Source organism: Pongo pygmaeus, chromosome 2 (assembly GCF_028885625.2).
Source record: "Pongo pygmaeus isolate AG05252 chromosome 2, NHGRI_mPonPyg2-v2.0_pri, whole genome shotgun sequence".
In the NCBI taxonomy this organism is placed as follows: domain Eukaryota; kingdom Metazoa; phylum Chordata; class Mammalia; order Primates; family Hominidae; genus Pongo; species Pongo pygmaeus.
The window spans coordinates 155,349,585-155,371,900 of NC_085930.1; the positions used below are offsets into that span (position 1 = coordinate 155,349,585).

General features: G+C 32.8%; 1 protein-coding gene across 2 annotated transcripts in view; it reads right to left on the reverse strand.

Annotated features, from left to right (window-relative positions):
* Nucleotides 1-21,037, reverse strand: part of PLSCR5 (phospholipid scramblase family member 5) — a 28,684-nt gene extending 7,647 nt beyond the window's left edge. Inside the window, exons 1-8 of one of the 2 annotated variants that reach the window (XM_054482967.1) lie at nucleotides 20,891-21,037; nucleotides 16,141-16,316; nucleotides 10,880-10,922; nucleotides 9,712-9,932; nucleotides 7,512-7,673; nucleotides 5,462-5,623; nucleotides 1,834-1,916; nucleotides 1,642-1,746 (exon numbers count right to left, since the gene is read on the reverse strand). In XM_054482967.1, coding sequence (XP_054338942.1) covers nucleotides 1,878-1,916; nucleotides 5,462-5,623; nucleotides 7,512-7,673; nucleotides 9,712-9,932; nucleotides 10,880-10,922; nucleotides 16,141-16,316; nucleotides 20,891-20,903 — 816 coding nt within the window. In that variant the 5' untranslated portion in view covers nucleotides 20,904-21,037 and the 3' untranslated portion in view covers nucleotides 1,642-1,746; nucleotides 1,834-1,877. Of the gene's footprint in view, nucleotides 1-1,641; nucleotides 1,747-1,833; nucleotides 1,917-5,461; nucleotides 5,624-7,511; nucleotides 7,674-9,711; nucleotides 9,933-10,879; nucleotides 10,923-16,140; nucleotides 16,317-20,890 lie in introns of those variants that run through there. The other variant, XM_054482969.1, reaches the window with a different exon arrangement.
* Between the last annotated feature and the right edge of the window lie 1,279 nt (nucleotides 21,038-22,316).

The window sequence follows — 22,316 nt, forward strand, 5'->3', positions numbered from 1 at the left end:
TTACTTTAGCTGATTATAAGAAAACCATAAATCCCATATACTTGACAGGCAATAGACTGAGAGGAAAGGGAAGGAATGCTGAGCTCTCCTTCATCATCACCAGAGTTCTTCAAGGTAATATGAGAATCTCAAGGAGATCCCCAAAGATCACAGTTTAAGGTTGCAGCACTGGCAAACAGCAAAGTTAGATTCCAGGTTATGTCTATTGTATACAAGGCTTTTGTTCCCTTCTATGACTGCATTGCTTCCAGCATGAAGGTGATACCAGTTACACTGAAAGAATAAATAGTATGACTGGGAGAAAGGTTGCATGTGATTTTAAAATATAGTTATTTTTTGGTAGTTAATACCTAAACTACTCTGCCTCAGGTAAAAGACATGTTATGGTCGATTGAGGCAATGTATATTCTTTGTATGCCAAAGGAGGGGGTTGTCAGAAAAGGTTAAGGTGTAAATAAGGACAAAGAAACTGAAGAATACTGAACCAGAGTATGGGGGAGAGAAGCTTTTCATTTTTGTGTTATACAGCATAAAGCCCTTACTCCAGAGTCCAGAACTAAATTGACATTTGTGTGTTCTCTGGGGAACTTACCTACCACCCATAATATTATTTTTAGGAAATGATCATCTCCTAATTTCAAATGACTCTAACTTGACTAACTTAGTAACAGATTTTGTAGCATACCTTCTCTTTTTCTAAGTGAAGAACCGCCTGGAGTTTCTTGAAACACCCTTATATGTGCATAAAACTGTAGGTGGTATTTGTATAAGTCTAAAATAGAGCCTACATGGCTACATGGTGCCTTGCTTAAAAGAAATCTGTTCCATTTGGAAAAAGGAGAGAATAATTATTGTCATTCATAACAAATTTTCCTTTTGTGTAGGTTTTGGAGATATGTTGATAACTAGTGGATAGTAATCAGGAAAACTCCATAAATGTTGAAGTGAAAGATATTAATTTAATTGAATGTACTGGACTCTTTTACTTCTGCATTTGACTCATGGATTAAGATTTTATTTATTTGGTTTCCTTTGCTTGTTTTTAAGTCCTTGAGTTGTCTATTTTTCAGAGACTTAGATCACTTAATTGATTGAATTTTCACTGCACAGTAGATAAAATTCCTGCTAGACAACACTGCAGATCTTAGAGGTCTATTTATATGCTTATTTAAATCTCTGGCATGAGTAGGTATTTAAAGCATGCTTTGTTTTGTAAATGCTAGTTTCTTTATGGAATGTAACTGTGCCTCTTACCACTAGAATGAATTGATACCATCTATCTTCCTCTTCATCTTTAGATATATTATTTACCCAACTTTTAACTTTTCCAGTGTAAAGTAATAATATCTCACTACAATAAGAAAATTAATAAACAAAGTATAAAGGGACTACTTTTGAAAAAATGTTTTAGAAACTCAGTCCTTTTGATTAGTAACCAGCCTTAGTACCAGAAAAACTTCAAAGTGTTCTCTAAACATTGAATTTTCATCAGTGATGCTGCAAGCCTTAGTTCTCGTCTTTCATGCTTACCATTGCAATAACTTCAAAAGGATAAAAAGAAAGAAGGGTAATCTCTCAAAGCAACCTTGTGCTCAGGCCAGTAATCACGTATTTAGCTATCATGCATTCACAACTAGATAATTGCCTCATTAAACTGTTTTAATAAATATAATAATTAACTTTTTTTTAACAAAAAAGCAAACATTCAAACCATTCAGAAATGAAATCCAGAGCCCCAAGGGATTTCTAGAAGAAAATGAAAAAGAATTAGATAGCGTCAAATATAGACATCTTCAAAGGGAAAGAGATCATTTAAACTTCCTTTTTACTTACTGAAATATGTTCTGCATATTTTATTGTTTTCATTATCTTGGTTATTATAATCCAGCCAGTGAATGTTCAAAGAACATAAAATCCTACAAATAAATAAACTGAATATAAGTGAATTTACAAAAAGACAACAATTAAGATCAAAAGTTTGACATGCAAGCTTTGATTATGTAAAGCAATTATATTTCCAGTGGTGTTCCAGTATTATGATTTATCAGAAGAAGAAAAATTTGAAGGTTTTAAGCTTTACAACATTTTATTTTCATGTTGAATTTTCAGAGTATAAGTAACTTAGAAACCTTATCTGAATCTGCATAGTATTGTCAAAATGTTCCAGTATTATATGATTTATCCGGAGAAGAAAAATTTTAAAATTTTAAGCTTCGTGACTTTTTATTTTCATGTTGAATTTTCAGAGTATAAGTAACTTGGAAACTTTATCTAAATCTGCATAGTATTGTCAAAGTTTTGGGTGATAAACCCTTTGCAGAATTAGACTGTATGCATTCTGGGTCAGTGTAGGAAGTTATAATGGATACCAATATTTGAACAAAAATTAGATATATTACCACAGACAATGTGGTCAGCAATTAGGTGGTTATTTGAGGGAGTACTGAAAACTATACCAGAGAGAACTCAAAGAGTGAGTGGTGAGTTGGAGGAGTGGTGGGTTGTGAAGCAGTATCTTGGAACCAGAAGAGACCAAAAATTAGATTTCATTTGTGAATTTAGATTTGTATTTAAATCAGGAAATAACCTTATACCAGCAGCTTTCTAAAGCTTTCACCTGAACAAAATAGAAACAGCAATTAAAAATTAAAAACATAATTCTTTCTATAAAATTATGTATAGAAGAAAGTAATTTATCTTGGTAATAGATGTAAGAAATAGTTTTAAAAGCTATATTGGCTGGCAAAAAAAGGCAAGTGTTTTACAATATGATGGTAAAAAGAAAAAAAAAGAAATGAATGGGAGTCATTAACTATTCTCAGTGAACATTTCTCCCTTAAATGCTGGAGTTTAAAATTTATCCTTTTAGATGATTAGGGTATTATCTAGATCAGTGCTTCTTAAATTTATAGTGCATAGAGGAAGCACCTGGGCATCTTGTTCAAGTGCAGGTCCTGATGCATCTGGGGTGGGATCTGAGATTCTTTGCTTTGAGCAAGCTTCTAGGTGGTGCAGATGCTTGCACTTTGCACCACACTTTGAGTATGACCTAGATCAACCTCTATGGAACCTACATCTTATCAATCTCTCAAAGCATATGGACTAAGAAATGCATGCTTTTTCAAGAAGAACGTATGTTTAGAGGGTTTCTGAAACAATAAGAAAAACTGGTAAGGTTTAAAATACAGAGAATTGTAGTTCCAATTTTGGCAGTACATTTTAACTATCAGCTTATTATGTAAAATAGGTGAGTAGGGCAGATTAAAAAGGATCTATTTCTAAATATTAACGTTAAGTGTGGGGTTTAATCAGAAAGGCCTAATGAAGATCTTGGGGAAAGGGTGTGTGTGTGTGGGGGGTTGGTGTTGAAGTCAGAATGATCAAAGATGGGAACAGTAAGCAAAGGAAGGGTGACAAGTCAAAAGCACTGTCCAGTGGATAGAGGAGAATAGGGAAGAGATGGCATTAGGCAACAGGCAAGGTGGGCTAAACTGGTTAGATTTGCAGATGAAAATGGGAGTTGAGAGTAAGTGACAACTTAGTAAGTTTAAAAACCTACCACTCTATAGATATTACTTCCACCTTCTAGCAATAATAGGAGACTGGTAAGTTAAAATAATTCCTCTGAAATCCTGGAGAAATAATCCTAATATACATACATGTATATGTATATGTATATGTATATATGCATATATATATATCTATGTATTAAATTCTGAGTTTCAGTGAAGTCATCAGGGAATAATTTTTAGTTCATATATTTTCCAAATATCATTAGAAGAGACTCAGTAAATAGGGCATTAATGTAAACCATCAGATTTAGCATTCTGAAACCCCAGAAAACAATAAAACATGAGAAGGAATTTAAGCTTCATAAAAATTTCATGATTACCAAAAGTGCATAACCTGAATCTAACCATGACGCAAACTGAAATTAGGCCACAGTTTACAAAATAATTGGCTTATGCACTTAAAAAATGCCAATGTTGGCTGGGCAAGGTGGCTCACACCTGTAATCCCAGCACTTTGGGAGGCCAAGGAGGGTGGATCATGAGGTCAGAAGATCGAGACCATCCTCACTAACACGGTGAAACCCCATCTCTACTAAAAATACAAAAAAATTAGCTGAGTGTGGTGGCATATGCCTGTAATCCCAGCTACTCGGGAGGCTGAGGCAGGAGAATCGCTTGAATCTGGGAGGCAGAGGTTGTGGTGAGCCGAGATTTCGCCACTGCACTCCAGCCTGGGTGACAGAGCGAGACTCTATCTCAAAAAATAAAACAAAAAATAAAACAAAAACAAAAATGCCAATGTCATGAGACTCAGGAAAATGCACATGCATGTGCACATGTTCATGCACACACATATACACACACACGCACACACTCCTTAGGAACTGTTCCAGGTGAAAGGAAACTAATGAGATGTGACAAAATGGACATACTTCATGATCTTGGATTTTCTATTGTTAGAAAGGACATCATTATGCAAATCAGTGCAACCCAAATAAAGTCTGTAGATTAGATAATAGCATTGAATCAGTGTTTAGTGCGTGACTTTGACAATAGTACTGTGATGTGTAAAAAAATTCCTTGTTTTTAGGAAATGCACACTCACATAATTAGGGGAAAAGGCATCATGTCTGCGACCTACTCTCAACTCTTATGCTATTTGTTTTAATCACTTATGTGTGTGCCTGTGTATACACATCTTTTTCATGTATTTATAGAAAATACATGTGTTTATATATCAAAAAGTACAAACTCCGTAAGTTTTTATAGCTGCATTGAAAATGGTAGGAAATTAGGTAAATATTAGAGGGAAAACTAAGAACAGGATATAAGTCAAGCATTTTGACACAGGTATTATTTGACTTCTGTTCTTCTATCACCAATCTCCATACACGAAAGAAGAAAAGGTTTTCAATATAATTGTAAGTTGGAAAATAATAACAAGAACATAATATCTTAGAAATAATGGCAACTGGTACCTATTAACTCATCAAATCATTTCATGTATTTATGTTCATATTGAGAAGGCAACATTCTTAATATCATCTAGCTCACTATCATGCAATGAACCAGTCTGGAACTTTACCCAGGATAAATTGTGTGATAGTTATGTTTGCATATTTTTTAGTTAAAGAGAAAATAAGCCAAAAATCTAAATTGAACTTAAAAGCAAGGGAAAAGAAACTCGGTTTTTAAGAAAATGATGAATAGGATGTGATTGCACTTCAATCTTTGAGAAAGGGGATATGAGATCACTGGAGGGTGGCTGCCTAACAGAAATGCAGGGTTCTAAATTCTAATTTTTGAAGAACATTGGTCCTAAGCTATCCTTCTATGAATAAAATATACTCTTTGGGGGTAAAAACTGTGTAAATGGGATAGGCTGTATTGTAATTAACAAGCAAGAAGGAGAATAACAAATCACTCATGCTTTCAAAGCCCATACTTACAAAGAGAAAACAGGCACCGATCATTGCTGCTTTGACTGTTACATCTAGATCTGCAGGAACATGAATTCCGAAATTGTCAGCATTTGTGAAGACATCATTTACAAATCCTGACCAGTACTTTGAAATCTTCCCAATTGTAAGCTTTTCATTAATGGTTTTCACCTTTAGAAAGAAAATAAGGAGTATTAAATTTGAAAGTGAAAAAAGTTGGTTTTATACTTCTGAGGGTGTTTACTTCATGAGAGATTTGAATTATTTTATTTGTCATCTTCAAATGACAATTCCATGTTACTCATTCCATCATATAAGCATAGGTTTGTAAATTTAGCTTTTCAGTTTACTTTTTAGAAACTTTGCTTTTTTGACAGTTTCCTAGTCCATCATAATTCTTTTTCTTTTTTGTATGCAGATGGAGAATATCAGGATAAATAATTAAGGCTCAGCCACCACAAGATGGCAGCAGGTACATAGTTCAATTGTATGATCTAAGCATGAAGGCGATTTCTTTACCTGAGGTCCAGATTTTAAACCTGAATTCTCCATCTTAAAAACATAAAAGAAGATATGTTTGAAAAAATATTTCAGAAAGAATTAAATTAATTTCTAGGCATAATTTGTAAACTTTCAAATTTCAGTTGCTAAAATTTTATAATTATTAAAACATTTAAATATTATTGGCCATTGTTAAATCACATTTTTATATTATACTCAGATATTTATTAGGTCAATACTTTCTAACAAATCCTAAATCCTATTTTTACATTAAAAAAATCCTCCTGGTTAATGTACCACATAGGAAGTTAAGACCAACTAGACATCAATCAGTCCTTCTCAGCTAGGAGTTCACAAATCAACTTTATCAGCTATTCATTTGTTTATTCTGCTTCCCATCCTGATGCTGAAAGTAGCTGAAGAGAAACTATCACTTTTTTCAGGGTAGTAAAAGATAGAGAATAGAGAGGGTTACTTAGGACATTTCTATAGCATGAATGCTAAAACTATTATGTTTAAAGTCCTCCTCAATCATATTACTCTTAGGAAAGTCATGCCAAATCCTTTGTGGATAGGGTGAAGTTAGAACAGCTCAGTTTGCAAAATTTGCATTGTATTCTATGTGCATAGTGTTTCCTGAAGTCCTGAGAACTAAATGCCCTTTCTGAGATATTTATGCATGAATGGATGAAAAATAAATATACACTTTCAATTAGGTTGTCTCCTCTACCTAAGATGTGTGTCCAGAACAACCTGTTAAGATAGTTTATATTGCTACAGATCAAATTTGCAACTTTCTATTTTTTAAATATTCAATGTATACAAATACAAGAAGAAGGTTTTTTTTTTTTTTTTTTACAAAACTAACTTAGCAAGTCTTAGAAACACACCTTTTGAGTTAATGCTGTTTTAATGTAACATGCTGCTGAAATGAGATGTAAACTGGGATATGTGATCTCAAGGGCCATAGGAAAGAAAACACATAATTTAGGTGATTCTAAACTATATATATTGGCTTTATGCCGTGTGTCCTGTGATTCTACATAAATAAAACATACTGAATAGAGAATGAAGTGCTAATTTTCAAAATCAGGAAATATTGGTTATCTTAAAAAGGCAAAGCTATGTGTCCAAAAATTTTTGATATTCAAAGTCTTGGACACATTAAAATAGCAACACATTTACTATTCTAATCAAAGAGGTATAGTAGCTTTGTCCATAAAACACATAGAATTATATTTAGCTAAATATGCTTTTATTATAGTAAAATTTATTAAAATTACTTTGGATAATACTTACACTGGTCTATGACAGATATGATGGCCAAGGTGATAAATTTTGTAATATTATTTTTAAAAAATCCTCGGACTTGATATCTCTGGATTTACATATTCCTATTCTTAGCATGTACAATATGGGCTGATTACATTATATTACAAATATGTTATTTTCTGAACTTATTTTAGATGAAATTAATTTGAACATATAAAAAATTGAATTATGTTGCAAAAAAAAATCAGGACCTAAATGAAAACTTCTTTCATTTTGTCAATTGTACCTCAAAATCCACATCGCCAAAACAGCCACATGTCACATAAGGACCAACAATTTTCAAAATATCTTCTTTGTTTGCATTTTGGATTGCGAATTTAGGCAGAAAGGGGTCCCACTTCTGTGTAATGTAACCAACTATAGTACCAGGAGGGGCTTGGATTTCTAACTGTAAGAAGAGATAATGACAAAATAAGATTTTCTTAGGTTATCATATTTTAATTTTACTATAATGTCAATTTACCTGTAAACAATATACTGTTATAAAATTATTTTGGTATTCTACAAATCATTCTAAATACCTGCTTCTAAGGATACAGATTTTATAAAATATTTTACAGAAAACAAAGAAATTCACTGTATAAACATATGTTTAGCACTGTGCACTAAAAGTCTATGTCTTATTTCCCTAAAGAGAATCTACCCCACGACTATCTTCTGACTCTAGGACAGTGGCTTCTTTGCCATTTTATCCCAGTACAACCGTTGGTCAACCACTGAAGCTGTTCCTATGTAGTTACTCATACATACTCCTTCTAATTGTAGCCACAACACACATCTATTTTAAGTCTCCTTTAACAATTATTGAGTATTCATATTTTTTCTCTCAGATTATAAGCTCCCAGATTATCTATATTTAATTAAAAACAAATGCTTCTTGCAGAGTTATAGTCATTAAACACCAGTTTGATTGCTGGTTCGTGGCTTCCAAAGTGTTCAAGACTAGTAGTTGGATTTTTGCATTATCCGGCATTACTTTAGCATTTGACTCCATTACCTTTACATATTTATGTAACCCAGTCAAATATTTTGTAAAATAAATTGGGGGTGGGTACAAATTTTTTAAATGTTTGTTTTTAAACCAAGACATCTCTCCATCATCTGATCTCATTTTGACTTTTCTTATTAAGTTCATAGTCTTATGCATATGTCTATAACGTTCTTGGATAGATAAAAGTGATTTCAACTAGACTGCTTAGAATTAATATAGATTTGCTCTGGAATCACTTTTAAAGTTATTAATTTGCTATTGATCAAATTTTTTAAAAAGTTACTAATAGGTATCAAGATATATATTATGTTTAATTTATGACCCTGCACTACCATTAAAGAAAAAGTTAATTAACAAAAATTTTTAAATGAGTATATTTCTGTGATCATAATGACTACACTCTCTTGGAGCATATTAATATTAAATATCCTCAGTAGACGGATGGAAATCCTTGGGCTCCATGCACGAGCACTTCAATCATCTTATCACTTAGCCAGATGCTTACCTAAAAATAGTTGGAGAATTAGCTTTGATATATGTTATTAGAAACTTCCCTAAATAACCATCTTTCATATTAATATTTTCCCATCATCTTAAGGCCAGTACTTATCCACAGTTTCTAACAGAGAAGGTGGGGCTTAAATTAGGACACCTGGCTCAAGTCCCATCTATAATATTTCCTGATTTCTTGAATGTATAGTCATAGGTAGCCACCTCCACTCTCCTTCCTTGACTGCCAAATGTAGAGTAATTATTTCTAGCTCCTAGAGATTTCATGATTCTATTCTTGCTCATGAGTAGAATATCATGGTATCAAAGCCAGTAAAGTAAGAAAAAGTTCTGTGTCAATTTTACTGCATAAGTCAATGAAAGTTATTATTATAGGTGTACTAAATAATAACGTAAATCTATTATATATTAAAATAAAATAATTGAATTATTCCCTGTAGAACAATAACATTGTCTTGCCAAAACTTGGGCTTTGTCATAAATGGGTAAATGCATTGTGAGATTCCATACTAAATAATAATACCTATCCAAGAGGACACCTTAGAGGAGTTTAATATCACTTAGCACTTCCTGGACTTTGATCCAGTTGGAGAAGACAAAGGGTGTATACGCCCAATGGTGGAACCTGTAGACATTACAATTACATGACTACTATAGAGATTCCGGAGGTCTATCTCATTTACATGATGCATGAGCTGTCCTCAACAGTTTACATCATGAAAGCCACCATAGTTTTTGGTTGGGAAGGAAAAAAGTTTAGTGAATTACCAAATCCTCAAGCTGATCTGATCCTAAAGGAGCAACATACTATTAATAATTAAAACAACTGACAGATTAATTGCCTCATTGCTCCAGATGAATTCCTTTTAAAGAAACAAATGCTAATCTTAAAAATCCAAAAAGACAACCAGAGCCAGTAACTAACCTCTTGTAGGTAGCAAGGGCACCAGCAGCTGTTACATCTCAAGGGCCTGTTCACTGTAATGACCTCTTGACCTGAGTAATCTGTGATCCTCAGGGTGCAAGATCGCAGAGTGGAACAGAAAGTGCGATTGAAGCAGATGCTTTCCTCCACTGCAAAGTAAATTCTTTGTCCCAAGCTGTTTTTAATCTCATATTTGTTGGAGGTCTCAGTACCAAGTATCACTAATGGAGCAAAAAAAAAAGAATTAAAAAAACATTTTTTTCCTTAGCATTGATAACTTTAAATAAAGGGGAGATGTTATTAAAAGAATACAGTGTCTGATCAATTATTAAATATGGGGTATCTTCTTCACACAAATTTATTTCTATGCTCTAAATTTTTAGGACTTAGCCATGGAAATAAAAGTAAATGGTGAGAATAAAGCTATATAATTAATTAATGTTTATTCCAGATACATGACCTGCTTGAGAACATATAGTGTACCTTTCACTAAAGGACAAATGCTTTAAAGAATAATTTATAACTCAAAAAATAATTATATTATTGTTATAGAACTATTGGGACAACTCATGGTGATAATAGTGATTTTGTCTAAAATATTTGTCTGGTAATATACCTAAAGGTGTATGCTATCCTGCTATTTCAATTTTTATATATATTTAGGCATAATATAGAGCACTAAACCCAGAAAATACTCAAGTAATTTGAATCCAGTTAGTCATGCTTGTAAATTTGTAGATTCTTAAATAATTTGCCTATTTGGTAAATCACTGATAAGACGATAAAGCAGTAACATTTTGTTTTGATAACTTTTTGTTATTTAGTCAAAACCTTGACTTCCATTTTTGAAATTATTAAGAAACTTAAATGATTAGCATCCATGGAAATGATCAAATACTTTTTACTATTTTAAAGTATATGTAATGTCAGAATTTGAACGGCAGTATCACCAAAGATTCAGAGTTTTATGCTTCTATTTTCTCTAAATAAGACTAATAATTTTACTTTCAGCTTTTAATTGAAAAAAGACCTACTACTCTTTTTGATCTAATTCTATTCTACACATTTAACTTTCTAATTTATAACATATTTAGATGCAAAGAAACTTCCGAAAACTAAAATATTTTCAATAGTTTTAATAAATACATAATATATATAATGCACTTACTTCCAAGCAGCTCCACCTGCTGGTGTATAATTATCAGGTCTAACTGTAAAGGATGACATAAAGGAAATAAAAAGTATTAACATCACATCGAAAACCTTTGGAGATACTATTATTACCCTATTTACTATATTACATAAAATTAGTGATTTTCATGCTTTCTATTAGGAAAACAGTTGAAAATATCTCACATTTTATAATGCAAAAGAAAGTAATTTTTTTTTTTTTATTTAAGTAAAAAATTAGAAGAACCCTGAAAATTCCAAGGCAGCACTGAGCAAGAATAAGAATAGCAACGGGGCTGGGCGCAGTGGCTCATGCCTATAAATCCAGTACTTCTGGAGGTCAAGGTAGGCAGATTACTTGAGCCCAGGAGTTCAAGACCAGTCTGGGCAAAATGGCAAACCCCCGTCTTTACAAAAAATACAAAAATTAGCTGGCTGTGGTGGCGTGCACCTCTAGTCCCAGCTACGTGGGAGAGAGGCGGAGGTGGGAGGATCGCTTGATCATGGGAGGTCGAGGTTGCGTTGCACAGTACACTCCAGCCTAGTCACCAGAGGGAGACTCTGTCTCAATTAAAAAAAAGAAAAAGAAAGAAAAAGGAGGCTGAGACAGAGCTAACTCTGTGTTAACTCCGCAATAATGAGAAAATTAGAGTAGATCTTGAAAACAAGAGTTTGTGAAGATTTTTAAACAATCTCTGAATTATAATGTTTAAGATGTTTTATAACTCAATTTTTTTAGAAGACATGAAACAACACAATAATGATTTGAATGCCTGGCCTCTCCTCTTAACCCTTGCCTACGTCTGCTATCACTCTGTCAAACTGCAACTCATATCTTTCAGTGATGGAATATATTTGTTAAACCTGAAAGGTTATTGTATACATTTTTCTCTCATTCACACTTTCCTTTGGACTAAGAATAAAAATGAGTTCCTGTGGATGCCAACAAAACACCAATTTAAGTCAAATAAATGTTATGGCACTAAATACATTAGAAAATTTGACTTATGTAATTAAAAATAAAGTTAATTTACAGAGATAAAGTATCCACAGATAATTGAGAAATGATTAAACTAAAAAATCTGCAATGCAAATTGCTTTTTAAACGAAATAGGAAAGTTATGTTCTTATAAAGAAATTTATTTGTGTTTATTTTATTTTTATTTTTTAAGGCAGAGTTCAGCCTTGTGGCCCAGGCTGGAGTGCAGTGGCACCATCTTGGCTCACTGCAACCTCCACCTCCTAGGTTCAAGCAATTCTCGTGCCTTAGCCACCTGAGCAGTTGGGATTACAGGTGCACGCCACCATCCTTGGCTAATTTTCATGTTTTTAGTAGAGACACAGGGTTTTGCAGTGTTGGCCAGGCTGGTCTCAAATTCCTGGCCTCAAGTGATCCACCCATCTCAGCCTCCCAAAGTGCTGGCATTACAGGTACGAGCCACTGTGCCTGGCCTATTTGTGTTTATTTTCAATCTGATATTCAGTACTTGAAGATTCAGTAATGCAAAAGCATAAACACTGAATATGCTGCTGATCATTGTATTTTCTAATGCTTCATTTTTCCTTTCACCTTAAAATTTTCTTCACCATATTCTCCCTTCGCATTAATAAACTCACCAGTAACTATTAAACTAACCCGTCATTACTAAAATTTGGTATTGAGTGGACATCACAATCTCAGAACATTTGAAGCCACATGATTTCCCTCATTCTCCTTGTATGTTCTAAGGTGAAGGTAAACTAATATCATTTTCTCTATTTAAATCTTATTATTGATGAAATAATATGTGTGGCCTCTTTTTTAAGATTCAAAAAAATATTTTTCCAAAAATAATCTATGATCTAAGATATTCTAAAACCTAAATTAACAATAATGAGAAAGCTTTTATTAGAAAAAAATACTAGACCGAGTCTTCAGTAGTGTACTGCATTAGTTCTGTTATCTTCTGAGGAAAATGGAGTGGTAAGCCTCAACAAGAATATACATTATTATTTAGTAGTTGATCTATGCAAAAGTAACTTAGAAATGGAGATCTGTGTGGTCAAGAATAAAGTGGGAGTTTAGGTACTTTGAATACTGTTGTCATGAATCAAGTTCTAGTGTTGAAATTTAGAAACTATTAATTGAAATCCACCTGACAATGAAAAAGTAGTACCTCTGTAATATCCAACAATAATAGTTTTTTTAAATTGAATAACTACCATAAGGTAGTCACTGTGCTAGATGTTTAGACAGTGTCTGATTTAATCCTCACAAAAACTCAGAGAGATAAATATCATTAATTTTAAATGTGAGGAAACAAGCCCACAGAGATTAAGTAATTTGCCCACCATCACAGAACTTGTAAATGGACATCAATTCTGACATGCATTCTATTGTTTCTTTACTGACATCACTACGCTAAATTTAAGGGAAATAAATTTTAAGTGATGATATGAAACCTGAGTACCTTTCCTATTTTCTTTACTCTTATACCCTCCCCATCGTCTGTAATAACATTTGATTTGCTCTTTCTGTGAAAAAATCTCCTGGATTTGAGGGAGTTGTTTGTTTTAGGTTGTTCTTGCAGTTTTCTTTAAATAGCACATAGCCACTTATAAACCATGGCCCAAAGGGGCATTTTCCATTCTTTTTCTATTGATTGATAGACTAGGAATTTTGGAAACTTTAAACAGATTGAATTATACATTTAGTTGTCACGGCAAGTAAAACTTAACTCCTTAAGTATGAAAGCTGTAGAAATGAAAATGCAATGAGAGGATTAGATGTATGGCTTAATAATTAATTTTTAAAAAAATCAAATTGACAGGTATCAATAATTCCATTTGATATGTATTTCAAAATAAATTGGATATTTACATGTTTTGTAGACTTTAACTCATTACTCTTATGTATAGAGGACTAAATTATAATAATTATTCTTTGACACTATACTGTAAAATGTTATTGACTGTATGAACATGTAAATCTAATCTGGAAAGAATCTATTGATTTTATTCTTAGATTTAATGTACATTATATAGCTAAACACTCATATATGTATATTTTGAAATTGTTCATGGAAACAAGATTCTCAATAGTAATTGGATGGACTTGATTAAAAGAGAATAGATGAAGTTAAAATATTTTATTTAAATTTTTTAATTTAGAACGATATTTATTGTATATTTCCTGTTTATTCATTGATTAAGGTACCATTTCCAAATGTTCATTATTTTGTTTGATTTTTGTGGCTTTTAGAGAAAAGTTAGCGTCTAAATATTCGTTTTATATTGTGTCTCTTCCAGTCTCATGGCATAACACTTTTGAAGTGCTCATTCATCCTTTTATATGTGCACAGCTTTGAAGTAAAGAAAATAAATGTTCTTTTAGTATAAAGTGAGGAAATTATCCTTCCCTTTAGAATAGAATATTCAACAATTGGTGGCATATTTTTCTTTTCTTGGAACGATTAACAAAGGTATATTTTTGGAAAATTTATTCAATTTTAGAACCAAAGCCAATGGGCTCATATCTCTACTTATTGAACATAACAAAAATGTATTCATGTCAAGCATCTGGCTCCGGGTGTGTCATCATTCATGAATGGAAGAAGAATATGTGATGACCATATGTGATCATCAAACCTCAGCCCTCTGGCACTGGTATATCACTTTTATACTTGGCAAAACCTTGTCTGACAACATTCCCAAACAGCTTGCAGCAGTTAATCAACTCTAGTCAGCTATTACAGCTGATCCTTTCTGCAGATGGAAGATGGTAGGTTTGCGTTTCCAGCTCTTTTACATATCTCCCTGAGCTCTCCAGTCTCTAAAGTACATTTGTCTGCCAGTGGGTTTCTGGAGAAGGCATCTGCAATTATAAACATTTTCCCAGGAACATATGCTGCGTGCAGCTTAAACCCTATCAGGCATAACAGAAATCTCTTGTACCTTAAGGGAATTAACAAAGAGATTTGATTTTGATAAAGGAGATAGACTTTATGGTTTGAAAGAATGCCAAACAAGCTGAAAATTGCAGCAGATGTGCTGACATCTCAATATTAGTGTAATTGTACTTCTAATCTTTTTTAGGATAAAATACAAAAGCAACAATAATATACATACATGAATAGCAATAGCTCTTTATATGCCACAAAATTCAGATAGTGATATTTTGATTGATTTATTATAAGGCTTGAATCCTGCCTACTCTACAATGACTAGAACAGTGACTATACCCAATAGCAATATGCTCTTTTAAGCAAATTGGCCTGGAGATGCAGTGGTATCAGCAGACAATGTTCACTTTATAACTGCTTTCTCTTGGATTTGTGTCCTCCTTTTGAGATTCAGTTGAAGACATTGAACTCTCAGCTCATTGTTGAAGTCTCTCTAGTACTTTGATCCTTAACAACCTCTCTCTCCTCTATACACCTGCACAAATTACAATAGTGTGTTTATCAGTCATTTGTACACAGGCTTGCACTTTGCATTAACTTTTTTTTTTTTTTGTCTTGCCAATTAGGTTGCAGAACTTTTGGGTAAGAGGGGCTAGGTTTCATGCTTTTTATATGTCTCGAGTATAGCAAGCACTCGACAAATATTCTTTAATTAAATAGCTGTAGATGACTAGATACGTTAGAAAATTTTTCTTTTCTTTTCTTTTGTTTGTTTGTTTTTTTTTCCAAGGCAAGTCTCACTGTGTCACCCAGTCTGGAGTGCAATGGTGAGATCACAGCTCACTGTAGCCTTGACCTTCCTGGGCTCAGGTGATCCTCCCACCTCAGCATCCCAAGTAGCTGGGACCACAGGCAAATGTCACCATGCCCTGATAATTTTTATAGAGATAGGGTTTTATCATGTTGGGCAGCCTGGTCTGGAACTCCTGGCTTATCCACATGCCATGGGCTCCCAAAATGCTGGGATTACAGGCATGAGCCACCGTGCCTGGCATATTAGACAATTTCTTGAGGAAAAATTTACTGACACCTTGAACAATGAACAAGTGGATAAATATGCTAAACAGCTCCATCAAAAATATTTAGTCTCATCATTCTGTCAAATAAATAAGGAAGATAAAAGTAGTAATAAGATACACTTTTAAAAATAGTAGAAATAAATAAAACTGATATTTTATAATTTTATGATTTATAATGCTTTTTTCACTTCAGTAAATTATTGGTTAAAGTCTTTCAACTTTGATTGAAAAGCCAGAAATAAAGTTTGTATTAATTTTAAGGGTAGAACATATCTGTGGTAATAGAAAGATAAAAATACCTGACTTAAATATTCTAGACCAGGAGGGAGACTGACTGTTGGCAGGAAACTGCTTGGCAGAGGGAGACTCGGCTGCCATGCTTGGTTCCCTGGATTGGAAGAGGCAGGAAGGCCTTGGTCTGGGTCTGGAGCTCCAGGAAGAAAACCAGGCAGACCTCTTCTTTGGTTCTGGGCATCTGCAAGAGAATGGAAATCCCAACCCATATTTAAATTTAGGCCATTTTATCTAGTCCTTCTTAAAATATTTGTTACTTCTTGATTGATGGATAATTTATCTCTTGCCTCTCATTTTAATGCCCTTTTCCTTCTTTTCACTACTCACTGCCATTATTACTTGTCCCTTAAGTTAGAAAAAAAGAAATGCAGAAGACTGCTGGTAGTAGTTGTGAGAAAAGGTTGAATTTAGCCAAAATAAATGACTTTAGAAAAAAATATGCATATGTGTATATGTATGTGTATGTATATAATTACTTGAATACATATACTTACTGCATATATATTATATGCATACGTAAATTATATATTATATACATATACGTAGCAAAATGTGGAGAGTGATTATTGATTACTTTAAACATATATAAATTATACATTATATAAATATATAGGTATATACATATAAATTGATGTTACTTGAATATATATGCAGTAATATATGTCTATATATTTATATATATACTTATTTTTATATATTTATATTTATATGTCTATATTTATATAACCAATAATAGTTTGAAGCTATGCATCCTTTTGTAGCTCACCCAATATTACAAAATGTAAAAGATTTCATAATCAAATAATTCTATAAAGTTTGACTAACATTTTTAGAGAAGACACCTGTTTCCTACATTATTGCCAGGTAAATATGTTACAATTTTAATCATCTTTTATTTTGAAATTTGGGGGTTTGTTATTTACTTTGCATTGCTCTGTGTAATTTTATGTATAACCCCTAATAAGGTGGTATATGCAAAAGTCTTTTTGTTTAAAAATATAAATGATAGCCTTTCTACTATTTTTTTCTTCTCACGTAACTACCATTTGGATAGCTCCCTCATTAGATATCATTTTTTTTTCAAAGAATATCAGTATTTTTACTTCTCATGTTTAGTAATCAACGAAGTGTTAGAGCTTTCACAAGTGCATTCAGTTAGTTTTTCCACATTATGCTGTTTCAGATTGGGTATAGATGTGAAGCAAGGTTTGTGACAGATATTTTCAAATATGAGAAGGGCCATTATGAAGACAAGTAAATCAGATTGTCCTAAAGACATATAAAAGAGAAGGACAAGGAAATTGCTTCTGCATTGACAACAAGTAGGAAATTTATAACAGCTACACAAAGATTTGAATAAGTATTCTCATTACTCATATATCAAAATTGAATCAGAATCCATATAATTAGCAGCAAATTACAATGGTCTCACTTCAGCAATGACTCTCAAATTCATGAATGTTTGTGTGTGGGGCGGGGGGGGGAAGAAATATCTTTATCTTTTAAATCTGTGAAAAATAAATTCTAGAAATGAATTGGGTTTCCTTTGGTGATAGTAAATTTCTCATCATTAAGAAAACTCAAGCATATTCTGCATTCATTCATTCATTTATTTATTCATGAAGTAAATTCATTCATTTATTTAACCTTAAGGTTGTGAGAATAAACTGAGTTTATTATTATTAGTGTAGGGCCATTAAATTTGTACTGGTCTGTGATATTTAGAATGTAGACATGCTTTATGGTTAGGACCAAATGGAATAACTTGTCAAATGGGCCCACTAAAATACAGCTTCCTACTGATAATACTATAGCAATTTGGTTTCCACTAGGACCCCCATCCTGAACTTCTCATACATCTGGGGCAGATACAAAGGATATAGGCTTTAGACCTCCCCTGCCCTTGAGCATTAGTGCAAAATGTACCATTATCACTTTCAGAAAAACATAGAGGCAAAATTATGATCTAGGAAAAACTAGTTCACATGATAAAATCCAGAATAGTGGTCCATCTTGGGAAAGGGAGGATGCATGGCTATTGGCTAGAAAGAGAACTTTATAGAATCAAGAAATGTCTATATCTTGATCTTGGTGGTGGTCATGAGTGTGTCCTTATTTTAAAAATCATGGAGCCTAGGTTTTGTGCTCTTTATGTACTTCACTGCACGTATTATCTCTCAATTAAAAACCATGTGTAGGGATTAATTTCTAACAATAGCTGGTATTAGATTTTTAGATTCTCTCTCATTGTAAACTTAATTGTTAAAGGGATTCACAGATTACCCCAATTTTATCTTGTAAATTATGTTTGCCCTAACAAAATGCAGTAGGTTATGGAGCATTTGGCAAGTAGCTGTACATTCCCACCCAGGCCTGGAGGGCCTTAGACTTCACAGCCATTCCAGAGGCATTAATGCACTTTGGGCTCAGAGGATATTATGTCCAAAGTCTTTATTTAGGAGTAGAGTATGAGTGAGTCTGCCTGAGACTGTTGAGAGACATCACTATTCTGAGATCACTTGCTGCTTCTTCTGGGATTTTAGTTCACATTGAAGCAACCTTTGGAGACAGCTCTTGCTCAGTACAGATCTCCCTGTTTGAGAGCAACTTGCTCTTAAATTGTGTTAATTTCTACTAAGCCAGTGTGCTCCAGATCACACAAATGTCTCTTCAGTTCTAATGGCACCCAGTATTTAGACTGTCTTTTGGTTTAGTAGTGCTGGTTGATCTGCCTATGAAACGTGTGAAATGTACAATTAGTCTGCATTCCCTGGGAAAATGCTAATTGCCAATATAGTTACTGGGCAAGAAAACATGATGTTATAAATAATGTCTTTATATACGGTTGAAGAAAACTATCCACAAAAATGTTTTACTTAGATAATGGTGATAATTTGACTTGCCCTCTTAAACAAGATATGTAATTCACAAGAAAGCTTTGTTATCACTTATATTCTCCTAGGTAGTATGAAGTGTCTAATAGGTGTTTTATCCTTCCATGTGTTTAATATTTTGAGCCAGTTGCAGAAGGAGGGTCAGTTTTCCACCTCAAGTTTTGCTTCTAAGTTTAGACTTGGGTCTTTATCATTATGGAACATCACTGCTTCCTGGTAGATTAATCATATTTTGACATAATATTACTTTCCAGTCACAAGTTTCATCAAAGACTCAGACAACCAGATGAAGAAGGAACTCCTTTGAATTTCGTACTGGCTTTGAATTTCTATCTACTCTTTTAAAAATGTATAACTAGCTTATAAATATTTTATACACTCTGCAACTCTTTACCTTACAGGCTACAGTATTGCTGTAACTCTTATTTTATAAAGTGATGAAGTATTTTGGACTAAATGGTAGTGTCAGTCTTAAAAGAAAGGAAATATTTGTGAAGGTTTTTTGTTTATTTGTCTTCAGATAGAAAAAAAGGACACATATATTAAATTCATGATTTTGCTATTTCACATCTATATTTTACAATTTGTGTGAGCTTTCTCAGTGATTCTGAGGGACTGAGGGACTGGTCTACATTAAAGATTGATAAAAAATGGAAAGATTATCTCATTTGTTTCATATTAAATAGTGTCCAAAAGTGTGTTTTGATAAAGGAAGCAAGTAAGCATACACATTTGTTTGAATGGATCACTAATTTAGGATATTACAAATTGATGGGCCCTATTATCCTATTTGTAATTAATTTAAAAGGTTTTCACCAATTATACTAATCATAATTCTTCATGCTAAAACTTTTCATTATAGCCTAGGCTTTAATGGTTCATTCTGACAATGAAATGAAAGCATATTATAATTTTATTTCTTATACAGTTTCACAAGTGTTTTTAGTGAGATTGCAACTTACTTTAAAAACAACTACATCTCTTGCCTTTTTAGAACTTCTTTAAAGTAAGATAACGTAATGATATTTTTGCAATTTTAGGAATTTGAGAAAAAACTCATCAGTCCTGCTCCCCAAAAGTCTGCTAAGTGATCTGTGTGCTTAAAGTAGATATTTTCTGTTTGTTTTCTTTCATTTACTATAAGGAAATTTCAAGATATTTTTGCTTTATAATTCAGAAATACTTATTTCTAGCCCATCACATTTAAGAATCAATAATAACGTATGTCAGATTCTTTATAATAAATGGCTATATCACATAATTTGAATAACAAATGGGAAATTAAAACTTAGAGAGTGTAACTGGATTGTCTGTAACTCAAAGCCTAATGCTTGATGGGATGGATATCCTATTCCCTTTTATGTCCTTAATTCACATTTCCTGCTCGTATGAAGCCATCTCATGTATCCCATAAGTATATATATCTACCATATACCCACATAAATTTTTAAAATTTTAATTTAAAAAAATTATTAAATTGCACTTTAACACTTTCTAACTTATGTGTGAAAAGTTTCCTTCAACTCCTTTTAAACTTAAAATATCACCCTATCCTTGTGTTTAACATTGAAGATTCCCATTCTAAACTTTGCTATGCAGCTTTTCTTATTAATTCACTATATTTGTATTCATGATAACTAATACATCGTTTACATCTGAACTTTTACAGTCTGTCAGATAAAGTGTTTTTACATTTAACTCAACATGCTCCTGGGAGTTAATATTTTTAAAATCTCAATGTTCAAAAGTGACAAATGACAGCTTTTAAAGTACCAATCTAACTAGTTGTAACACATCCACAATTGTATATTTTAAGTCTTAATGTAAGAAAAAATTATTAGTTGGTTATATTTACTCTTACCTTTAGAGGCCATGAAGATGTCTGAGTCACTTCTTCAAATGTTGCCAGGTTGGAAAACAAAGGCTTTTCTTGTTGCAGCAAGGAGAGAAAACGCAGCATGCACAAAACTTCAGAACGTGTTTGTCTACCTCTTGTCAGCTTACATATAACAGAGGAAGGGAGTCCCTTGCTGTTTCTAGACTTCTGGACTTTATCAGTTTGGACAACAGAGTGAGATGAAACTGTCACAAAAGTAAACACTGTTCAGAAACCATCATATACCTTTGGTGGCTGAAAGAACAATTTAAAAATAATAAAAACCAGAAAGGAAAGCACACAACACTCATTTTAAGTGTCTTTTTTTTTTTAACCAAGTTGTTTTTGTATTTCTTAGAATATACACATTTGCATTCAGTCTTATATCAAAAATATCCTGTATTTCTTAATTTCTAGAAGTCTCGTTTCCAGATTCTGTGATAAAACATCCTATCGTATAAATTTTTGACAGTTCTAAGTACAATTCTTTACATGTTGAAAATGTTTGAACATTATTATTCTTATTTTTCTATTGGATTTATCTCCATCTCTTCAACTTAAAACAAATAAGAAGAGGATATATTCCCTACTATTATATAAATAAATCTTTATTTTCATTTTTAATTGAATTTGATTAATCAGAGGCATTGGAATACACAAACCTTCAATAGCCTTGCAAAGCTAATCCAAATTTACAGATGATATTTAACTGCATTGAATTCTAAGGAAAGAAAACAAGTGCTGTAACCTTGACTGGACAGCTTGTATTTCTAAGTGCAGCTGCCCAGGTGACCATGGAGATTTTTCTCACCAAGTCAATTGCCTTAGATGGTATGATTCACAAAGGTTGAACATGCAGGATATATTGCATTATCAGCAACACTGTCTATTTCTAAAAATAGTTAAGAGGCTTCAGGAGGTATACCTGGTGATGAAAAATTATAAAGTCAACCTCACAGTTTGCAGACTGCCAAAAGTTTGAGTTTTCCTTATTTGACAAAGAGGAGTGGTTTTGTTGTTGTAGTTTTCTTAGTGTTTGGAGTTGAAAAAAGCTACCATTATTTAAGTTGTCGTTTTGCAGAAAAGATGTGTGAATATGATTAGTATTTTTAAATTAAACTGTATGTTTCCTAAGTTTTTTCTCATGTTTGTCATGAACATTTAGAAAAATTTTAATGCAAAAAATTAAGTTATTAACACTATCAAAGATTTATATATATATATATTTTTTATTATACTCTAAGTTCTAGGGTACATGTGCACAACATGCAGGTTTGTTACATATGCATACACGTGCCATGTTGGTGCGCTGCACCCATTAACTCGCCATTTACATTAGGTATATCTCCTAATGCTATCCCTCCCCCCTCCCCTCACCCCACAACAGGCTCCGGTGTGTGATGTTCCCCTG